This window comes from Notamacropus eugenii, chromosome 5 (assembly GCF_028372415.1).
Source record: "Notamacropus eugenii isolate mMacEug1 chromosome 5, mMacEug1.pri_v2, whole genome shotgun sequence".
In the NCBI taxonomy this organism is placed as follows: Eukaryota; Metazoa; Chordata; class Mammalia; order Diprotodontia; family Macropodidae; genus Notamacropus; species Notamacropus eugenii.
In genome coordinates this window covers 370,071,565-370,082,594 of record NC_092876.1, presented here as the reverse complement: position 1 = coordinate 370,082,594, position 11,030 = coordinate 370,071,565, and the positions used below count along the sequence as shown (strand labels likewise).

At 33.9% G+C, this 11,030-nt stretch overlaps 1 protein-coding gene across 12 annotated transcripts in view; it reads right to left on the bottom strand.

Annotated features, from left to right (window-relative positions):
- Positions 1-920: 920 nt before the first annotated feature.
- ADGRG2 (adhesion G protein-coupled receptor G2) overlaps positions 921-11,030 on the bottom strand; it is a 178,896-nt gene continuing 168,786 nt past the window's right edge. For all 12 annotated transcript variants that reach the window (XM_072614198.1, XM_072614196.1, XM_072614197.1 and 9 more), the window contains 3 exons: positions 7,514-7,615; positions 4,622-4,774; positions 921-2,903 (listed from right to left, as the gene is read on the bottom strand). In XM_072614198.1, the coding sequence (XP_072470299.1) occupies positions 2,719-2,903; positions 4,622-4,774; positions 7,514-7,615 (440 nt within the window). In that variant the 3' untranslated portion in view covers positions 921-2,718. The remainder of the gene's footprint in view (positions 2,904-4,621; positions 4,775-7,513; positions 7,616-11,030) is intronic.

Sequence of the window (11,030 nt, the reverse complement as noted above, 5' to 3'; positions counted from 1 at the left end):
TTATTTATCTTTGTAGATTCTTGCTAATGTGTATTTGAATTTATTACTAAATGAATGAATAAATGCAACACTTAGACTTGAGGAGAATGTCTAGCTACATTTGTATAATCCACATAATTTCCTATAAATATCACTAAAAATGTTTAGAAAATCTCAGTTCTTCTATCCACTATTCCCTTACAATTCCTCTGGGATACCCCCTAGAGTCCCAGTTTGAAAACTACTGTTTAGGAAAATGAATCACTGCTAATAGAAGTAGAGTTTTGGCTCTGTCAAACCAGGAATATATAGCACTGCTGAATCTTGAAAATGGGTAGAATGCAAAGGGGTGATACCATAAGAAACTAGCCAGAAGTTTATCCACATTGCTTCATATTTCTAAATGTAGGAGTTCTTAACTTTGGGTCCATTTTTTCCAATTATATTAAGACAATTTTCAGCACTCATTTTCACAAGATTTTGAGTTCCAAATTTTTCTCCTTCCTTCCCTTCCCTCCACTCTTCCTAAAATGATAGGCAATTTGATATAGGTTATTCATGTACTCTCATGTAGAACATATTTCCACTTAAGTCACAGTTTTGAAAGAAGAAACATGAACTTCTTTTTAAATATATTTTGATAATTGTATTTCAATAGAATTGGTTTCCTTTCTAATCCCATTATTTTATTTTATGTATTTAAAAACACACTGAAAAAAGGTTATAGATTTCACCAGAATGACAAAGGGTCCATGACGCACAAAAAAAGTTAAGAACTGCTATGACCTAGTGTGATTCAGAATTCTCTGAAAATATAATACTTTTTGTACTCAGGCTAATTTATTATTATTAAGTTACTGCTAATTTATTGTACTTAAATGACACTTTCATTTTAAACAAATGAACTTCAAACACTTTATCTGTATGAAAGTTACTAAAACTTCATGAAAGGAACTTGATGTTTATTTTTCCAGTTTCAATATTTTAAAATATAAATACAAAAGAATTAAATAAATCATATAAAGAAACAGTGCAAAAGCAATTAACCAAGTAGAACACTCACAGAAATACATCATACTATCATCGTTTGTCCTGTGGTCCCGCATTTACTTTTACATGTATTGTGAATCTATACAGTAGATTCCATGGGGGTAAGAGGGTAGAACTAACTAAAAATTTCATATAGTTCCTATTAAGAACATACTTAGGGAAATAGCCAAGATACTATAAGTGGAAAGCAAAGGCAAAACCATCTAATATGTAAAAAATCAAGGTTTGATATTCATAAGAATGATAATATCATTCGATGGGCAGCTAGGTGGTGCAGTGGATAGAGCACCAGTGTAGGAGTCAGGAGGACCTAAGTTCAATCTTACCCCAGACACTTGACACTCAGTAGATGTGTGACCTTTGACAAGTCACTTAACCCCAATTGCCTCAACCTGGGTCATCTCCAGTCATCCTGATGAATATCTGGTCACTGAATTCAGATGGCTCTGGAGAAGAAGTGAGGCTAGTGACCTGCACAGCCCTCCCTCACTCAAAAAACAAAGTCAAGTACAAGTCATGCCATTATTTCTCTGATGGCATGGTCTTTTTAGGCAATGAAGGACCAACACACACACAATATCATGAGTTATTCTTCCATTCTCAATCTCATGCTTATCTTTGTCACTGTACAACTGTCTTTGAGACATAACAGGCCCCCTAATATTTATATAAATCATATACATATTTATTAATTATAGCTCAGAGTAAACCAGAGTTTAACAGTCTTAAATGTCAACCATGTACCATGCAGTTACCTTGCTTCTAAAGAACAGTAAATAGGAATTTTTTTCTTATATACATTTCCATTAAAAAGTCATATTACTCTTCTTTCTTTTGAAAGCCTCCTACAGGGTTAACTCCTACAGGCAGTGAATGAGGCTGCTCAGTGACTAGAATTGTTCTGTTATGTGATCTGCATCATGCTTCATCTCCTTCTTCTAACTATACCTTTAAACTGGAATAAAAGGACAAGAATCAGATCTTAGAATTTAGGACTCAATCAGAACCAAGAACTAAGCCTATTTACACATTTCAGTTTTTATATGTTGGCCCTTGTAAACTGATGCATTTCATACTGTATAATATCTAAGCTAAAAAAGAGCAGAATTTGGGAATTCACTGGATCAGCTAACGTTTCCTAAGTTACAACTTGAAGCAAAATAGCATAATCATTGTTCTACACAAAAGGAAAAAGAAAATTTACATTATAGGAAATAAATATATATGTTTTTAAAGTAGAAAGAAAATGCTAATGGTCTGTGACATTTAACTTATATACAACAAGAAGGACTGAATTCACAAAAATTGTAATTAACAGCTGTTGCATGTTATGATAACAAAGGAAACAAAAGTCATCTAAGTTGTAATTAGTTATGGATTTTACATTAGTCCTATTTAGAATATTTATTTAGTACTATAATATTTTTTTAAAAAAAATATTAAGAACAATTTTCTTGGAAAAGAATGATGACCCAAACTGCAAACAAATGTGAATTCCAATGTAGCTTCTGATGAATCTTCTCTAACAGAATTTTGAAGTTCTTTTGTTTTTCACAACCTCCAGTCCTTGCCAGTCCTGGATCTGTTCTCCCCAAGGACATGGAACACTAAATAAGTCAGCTTTATGTCCTCAAACTAAGACTCTGGTACTCCCCAACTACTCAGCACCATGCTGGGAATTTTTTTTAATCACATTTGCTCAACAAAGTGGAGGCTCCCCCTCTTTGAAGTCCTTCTGAGAGAGATTCGGCTCTTGCTGTTACAAGGATCTTCCTTATCATTAAACCCATGTTGTTTTCCTGAGAAGTCATGCAGGCATACATCACCATTCTGGACACTGAAGGAGACACCATTTCTTTCTGTGGAAGCATTTCCTAGAGGAAAATCATCAGGTTCATTTCATGAATTAGCAGGACAAACCATTTATTAAAAAAATGAGAACATCTCACTCCTTCCTACCATGTGCATTGCACAGAGAAGCTTCCTCCTTAATAATTATAGGGCATAGTTATATTTTATTTTGGGATCAGTGAATATTTTAGAATTGTTTTAGAACTGGAAGGGATTCTAGTCATGGAATGGATCAGAAAATCCAATCCATTTAGTCCAGTCCTCTCATTAACCCAACCTCTTCCTGAAGAGATATGGACTTGTGATCAAAAGTCTTAGGTATTCCTGTTTTTTTGTTTTGTTTTGTTTTGTTTTGTTTTTTTTGTGACTGAGTTTCCATGTCTCCCCTGGGCTGGAATTATAGCCACCACTATGGGCCTTATCCCAATATTGAGCATGGAAACTACTGCTGAGCGTTGCTGACCTGGGCTGGTTTACCCCTCCTTTGACAAGCTTGATAGCCTTTCGCTTCCAAGGTCTCACATTTTGGTGCTGGACTTGTGTGTACATCTGATTATCTTTAGTCTTGTTGTGGCTCAGAACTCCTGAATTCTAGCATTCCATCAGCCTCAGCATCTCAGCAACAGGGAATACAAGTGAGCACTATGACGCTCAACGTTGTGCTTCTTTACCATGCCCTGTTACTTACACTGTTGGTGATTCATTGCACACCTATGACTTCTTCTCTTTGGAACTGAATTTCTTTTTTTCTGACCCCAGATTAAGCTGATCTTGATTTTTTTTTTTTTCTGCTCAGTACTTGGAAACTAATCTTGCCCCTGTTATTCATAGGAAATGATAAGAGTTCTCACTCTAAAATAGTATAAGGCTGTAAAAGAGCTGGAGTAGGTTCTGAACCTTTTTTTATTTTTTCAGAATCTGTGTACATTATGGCAATACCAGCAGAACATGCAACTTTGAGACACTCGAAGTTTTTTGGGCAGACATGCTAGCCACTCACAAACTGTATTCAATAAGTCATGAAGGGTGATGAACAGCATGAGAAGAAAAGTCATTCTAATAATTACTAGCCAAAGACAATTGCAATTATTTATGATATAATAATAGAAATATTAGGAAACAAAACACATAAAGATATTAAAGATGAGACTTATATAAGCCCAATTTTATAAAGGAAAAACAGGTGGATATTTCTGACACAGGTTTCAGAATTGCTGGGCATTGCATTACAACTAAAATCTATCCACCTGTTGATAAAATAGAAGGCCATATTTTATATTTTAGTATTATGCAACTGAAAATTGATTAAAAGAATCAATATCAGAAGAAAGGATTAGTAAATAAAATACGTAACAGAAGAGCAAGGTTTAAGTATAGAGGAAGTGTCTAGTTAAGGTGTCACAAGAATTGGTGTGTTTATTTGAGCTTTTCAGTATGGTTCTCAAGGAGCACAGTCAATGGAATTTAAAAATGATACTTTGCTCAGACTTTGCAACGTTAAAGCTTTATATTCAGTAAGAATTCAAAACAGAAGTGGATATTCTTTTGAAAATCAGTTCCACTGTACACTAACATGAATCAAATTGGATGACTATTTCTCTTTTCTAATTGGCAACCATCTTAATGAACAAGTCATGTGTAATTATGCTCTGGGATTAGAAATGATGTCACAAGAGGAGAGATCTACTTTTAAAAATACATAAAAAATAGATCAAGAAATACTTGATGGAGATATACATACCATTCCCATTTGCGTGTACTGAGCAATCATTATTCACTAGCAGGGTGGTAGAATGAGTGGAGTTACTGTTTGATTGTAAGGAATTTGAAGAACTGGACACTCCTTGGTTTACAATCTGCTTCTTTAAACCATTAGTAGCAGTTCTACTCCAGTCTATAGCAGAATAAGCATTACAGAAAATAGTGCAGTTTGTTGAAGCAAAAATGCAAGAGACAGGTATATGGGAGATAATGAAATCTAGAAACTACTATCACACTTTAAGAGCTTACAAAGGAATTACATATTTCAAGACCTTACTGTTCAACAAGTAAACCAAAAGTTACTGATTCTATTTTCAGTCCTGGCTGATGAACCTAATCATGATGTCTTTGACCAGATTGGTCAGTTCAGCTAACATGATGATGGATGCAAAGCACTACTATGGCTGGAATGACCATGTGGTGATCAGCCATAACTATTTAGACAGTGAGCTTGATTGGACGGTTTGTGCTGCATTCCAGCCTTTTCTTGGGTACAGACTCCTGGATCTCATTAGAAATCACAAAACCATAATATTTATGGAAAATGCCTCAAAATAGGTTTTTCTCATTATTTCCCATTTCTTAATTTTCTCTTTCAAAAGACATCTGAGCCAGGTACTAGAAGAACTAATACGTAGCATTATAGGATTGTACAGTTGGAAGGGACCTTAGAGATCATGGAACTCCTCATTTTATAGATGATTATTATTATTAGCTTATACTTGTACAACACATTAAAGTCTAGAAAGCAATTTCCTTACAAAAATATTATTACTTCCAATTTGGTAATTAAGATAGGGAGGCCCCAAAAGTTGAAATTACTTGCCCCAAATGATGAACAGTAAGAGGAAGATCTAAATCCTTGTTATATGGCCAAAAGAAAAAAAAAGACAAATTAAAATAATTCAAAATATGTTAAGAACTGTATAAACTGGTTTGCTCATCTTCAGATTGATTAATGGAACCTCCCCAATCTAGAACAACGAAGTTAATTTTTTAAGGTTAATTTCTTTAACTTTAGTGTTAGGAAACAATCAAGTTAAAATAGTCTTTCATGAAGAATCTCAGTAGTGTAGCAGGATATAAAAATAACAATTGTTTTTGAACTCCATTTCACAGACTCAAAAAATTTCAAATTTGGTAGGTATCTCAATGACCAACAATTCTAACCCATACCTGAGTAAGAATTCACTCTACAATACTCTCAACAAATGGTCTTCTGGATTTTCTTAAAGGCTTCTGATGAGAAAAAACCCACTTCTGAGTCAAACCATTGCCCTTTTGGACAGCTCTAATTGTTAGGAAGTGTCTCCTTAATTTGCCTCTTCTCAGACTCTATGCTTTGTTCCCAGGCCTGCACACTCACCAGATAAGATGATTCTAGTTGTCCCTCTTCCATATAACAACCTTTTAAATAACTGAAGACAGTTATCTTATCTCTCTTAAGTCTTCTCCAGGCAAAATGGTTCCAGTTACTTCAACTGATCTTCATAGAGTATTACCTTGATGCCTTTTGCCCTCCTCTGGATGTCTTTAATTTGGTAATGTCTGACTGAGAGGTTGGGATTCTCCCAGGGCCATTATGGCAACAAATGAACTTGAATTCAGGTCTTCCTGACTCCAGGGACAAGTCTCTATCCACTGTGAGAGATAGCTTCCTTTCTATTTGACATTCAGGTCAGGGTGCTTTTAGTCCTTCAAGCACTTTCACACAAAGTCATTATCATCCTATTTTTCATCCCAAGCTATTTTTCTTATCTTCTCTAAATACATGGATTTCTGGAATTTTTGAGCTAGATGAGATTTTTCCCTCAATCAGATTATGCTCACTGAAGTCCATCTCCAATAAACATTTGAAATTTCATTGTCCTTGAACTCTAGACTCTTGGGGAGGGGCAGAAACAATGTCTGTTTCTAGATCTCGTCAATGAAAAATATTGGAAAAAAACCCTTGTTGATGTCTGTCTTAAAATGTTGTACCAAGAGATGAACATGACAGTTTCGGCAAGATCTGAAGCATAGCAAAATAATTACCTCCTTATTCCTAGATACTTTACTTTTCTTCTTGCAGACTAATTGCATTTGCTTTGTGGCTGCTGTATAATTGTTGACTCACATTGAGTCTGAGGTACACCAAAACCCCCAGATCTTTTCTAAGCAAATTGCCTTTTCAACATTCCACCAGAGACACTTCTGAAGTTGAGTTTTTGAACCCAAGTGTAAGACATTACATTGATCTCAACTTTTTTCATCTGTGAAGTGTGAAGGCTGGGCTACATGACCTTCAAGGTCCCTTGCAGCTTCAAATATGTGATCATGTTAAAAGACCTCTATTAAATTTCATATTTTCAAATTTAGTCCGGTAGTTTTCCCTGCCAAGATCTTTTTTGAATTTTGACTGTTAGCAGCCTTATTAAGCACTGTCACCTGCAAATCTAATAAGAATGTCATCTATGTATTTATTCTATTCATTAATAAGAATTTTAAACAGCAAAGGTCTCTGGAGCATTCCACTGAATGTTTCCAAGTTGACATTGGACTTTTAATGAATATAAGAAAATGGACTATTAGGCTATTAGACCATTGAACTATCAACATATATATATATGTATTATATATAATATAATATATATACACACACTATATATATGAAATTTATAGTTTAAAAATTTTTGAGTAAAGACTTTCTTTGAATTTGAGCCGGTTTCATTTATAATTTTTGTAGATATACTGGTCTTTTGGGAAACATTGTTTTCTACATTCAAGTCTTAATATATAATCTCTGTTAGTCCTCCTGTAGATATTCTGCAAACTTAAATGAAGAAGAAATAGCATTTAAGTGTAGTAATAATAATATATTGTGCATTTTTACCAGAATTTTCAGCCAGCCTGTATCTCCCACAACAAAGGTATCGTCTCCACTGTTTCTGGACATTTTCCTTTGCTACACAGTAGAAGATGAATATGAAGAATCCTAAAAAAAAGAAGGAAAAGTAACTTAATGATTTCATAATTTTTGTAGGGTTAAATGCTGATGAAAGATAACACACCATCTTTGCAGTGAATTCCCAGATAATGATGTATTCTATTTAGTAGAATTTTATTTAATGTTATTAATGACATCCAAATATTGTGTTTTTTAAATTTTTTTAGTAATTTATTTTTATTTTTAATGTTCTAAAATCACTACCATAAAACTTAGATCCCCCCCCCACCTACCCCTCACCACCCCCTTCCCTCCCCAAGATGGCATACAATTCTATATAGGATCTACACATACTTTCCTATTGAATACATTTTCACTATAGTCATGCTGTGTAGGCAAGCTAAAAAAAATGGAAGAAATCATATAACAAATCAAAACATAATACACACATACACACACACACATACACACACAAATTATGTGCTACATTCTGCGAATGAATTCCATATTTCTTTCTCTGAGTGTGGAAGGCATTTTGCCTTAGAAGGCCATTGGGAATTTTGTTTTTTTAAGTTCTTTCGTTGTTACAAAGTTCTATGTCTATCAGAAAAACTCTCGCACACTGTGGTCTTTGCTGTGCACAAAGTTTTCCTGGTTCTGCTCCTTTTGCTCATTATCAGATCATGTAAGTCCTTCCAGGCCTCTCTGAAGTATTCTTGTTCATCATTTCTTATGGAGCAATAGTACTCCATTACATTCATATACCATAATTTATTCAGCCATTTTCCAATTGATGGGAATCCCCTTGATTTCCAGTTTTTGGCAAGTACAAATAGTGCTGCTATAAATATTTTTGTACATGTGGGACCATTTCCCATTTTTATGATCTCTTGGAGATACAGTCCTAGAAGTGATATTGCTGGGTCAAATGGTAAGCACATTTTTGTAGTGCTTTGGGTATAGTTCCAAACTGCTCTCCAGAATGGTTGGATGAGCTCACAGCTCCACCAACAATGAATTAGTGTTCCAACTTTCCCACATCCTCTCCAATATTTATCATTTTCCTGTTCTGTCATGTTTGTCAATCTAATAGGTGTGATGTGGTACCTCAGAGTTGTTTTGATTTGCATCTCTCAAATCAAAAGTGATTTAGGGCATTTTTTCATATGATTATAGATATCTTTAATTTCTTCCTCTGAAAATTGCCTGTTCATATCCTTTGACCATTTATATATTAGGGAATGACTTGTTGTACATTTGACTCGGTTCTCTATATATTCTAAAAATGAGGCCTTTGTCCCCGAGATTAGCTGTAAAAACTCTTTCCCAATTTACTACATCCCTCCAAATTTTGGTTGCATTGGGTTTGGTTGGGCAAAAACTTTTCAGTTTAATGTAATCAAAATTATCCATCTTGCATTTCATAATGCTTTCTATCTCGTCTTTAGTCAAAAATTCTTCCCGTCTCCATAAATCTGATAAATAAATTCCTTGCTCCTCCAGTTTGTCCATGTTATCAATCTTTATACCTAGATAGTGTACTCATTTGGACTTTATTTTTGTGTACGGTGTCAGACATGGGTCTAAGACTAGTTTCCTCCACATCGTTACCCAGTTTTTCTAGCAATTTTTGTTGAACAGTGAGTTTTTATCCCAGAAGCTGGAGTCCTTGGGTTTATCAAACAGGAGGTTGCTATCTTCCTTGCCTACTGTGTCTTGAGTGCCTTGTGTATTCCACTTGTCTACTTTTCTGTTTCTTAGCCAGTACCAAGTAGTTTTCATAATTGCTGCTTTATAATAAAATTTGAGATCTGGTAGCACTAGGCCACCTTCCCTAACATTTTTTTGTTTAATTCTTTTGATATTCTGGACCTTTTGTTCTTCCAGATGAACTTAGATATTATTTTATCCAGATCTAGAAAATAATTATCTGATAGTTTAAGTGGTATGACACTAAATAAGTAAATTAATTTAGGTAGAATTGTCATTTTTATTATATTAGCTCAGCCTACTCATGAGCAACTGATGTTTTTCCACTTACTTAGATCTGACTTTATTTGTGCAAAAAGTGTCTTGTAATTGTGCTCATATAGTCCCTGGGTTTGTTTTGGCAGGTAAATTCCCAAGTGTTTTATAGTGTCTACCCTAGCTTTAAATGGGATTTCTCTTTCTATCTCTTGCTGTTGGACTTTGTTGCTAATATATAGAAATGCAGAAGATTTGTGAGGGTTTATTTTGTAACCTGTAACTTTGCCAAAGTTGTTTATTATTTCAGGTAGTTTTTTACTTGAATCTCTGGGATTCTCTAAGTATATCATCATATCATCTTCAAAGAGTGATAACTTAGTTTCTTCTTTGCCTATTCTTATTCCTTCAATTTCTTTATCTAGTCTAATCACTACAGCTAACATTTCTAGTACCATATTGAATAATAGTAGTGATAATGGACATCCTTGTTTCACCTCTGATATTATTGGAAATGCATCTAGCTTCTCGCCATTGCATATAATGCTTGCTGAAGGTTTTAGGTAGATACTGCTTATTATTTTATGGAAAGTTCCCTTTATTCCTATGTTCTCCAGTGTTTTTAATAGGAATGGGTGTTGTATTTTGTCAAAAACTTTTTCTGTATCTATTGAGATAATCATGTGGTTTTTGTTAGTTTTGTTATTGATATGATCGATAATGCTAATAGTTTTCCTAATATTGAGTCAGCCCTGCATTGAATCCTACCTGATCATAATGTATTATTGTCGTGATAAGATGCTGTATTTGTTTTGCTAAAGTCTTATTTAAAATTTTTGCATCTATATTCATTAGAGTAATTGGTCTATAATTTTCTTTCTCTGTTTTGTCTCTTTCTAGTTCAGGTATCAAACCATATTTGTATCATAGAAAGAATTTGGGAGAACTCCTTCTTCCCCAATTTTCAAAAATAGTCTGTATAGTATTAGAATTAACTGTTCTTTAAATGTTTGATAGAATTCACTTGTAAATCCATCTGGCCCTGGAGAGTTTTTCCTAGGGAGTTCAATTTCTTTTTCTGATATGGGGTTGTTTAAGTATTCAACTTCCTCTTCTGTAAATTTGGGCAATTTATATTTTAAAATACTCATCCATCTCACTTAGATTATCGAATTTGTGAGTATAAAGTTGGGCAAAGTAATTTCTAATTATTGTTTTAATTTCCTCCTCATTGGAGGTGAGTTCACCCCTTTCAGTTTTGATATTTGATTTTCTTCTTCTTTTTAATCAAATTGACCAAAGGTTTATCAATTTTATTAGTTTTTTCATAAAACCAACTATTGGTTTTATTTATTAATTCAATAATTTTCTTAATTTTAATTTTGTCAATCTCTCCTTTGGTTTTCAGTATTTCTAATTTGTTCTTTTTCTAGATTTTTCAGCTGCATGCCCAAGTCATTGATCTCCTCTTTCTCTATTTTATTTATGTAGGCATTCA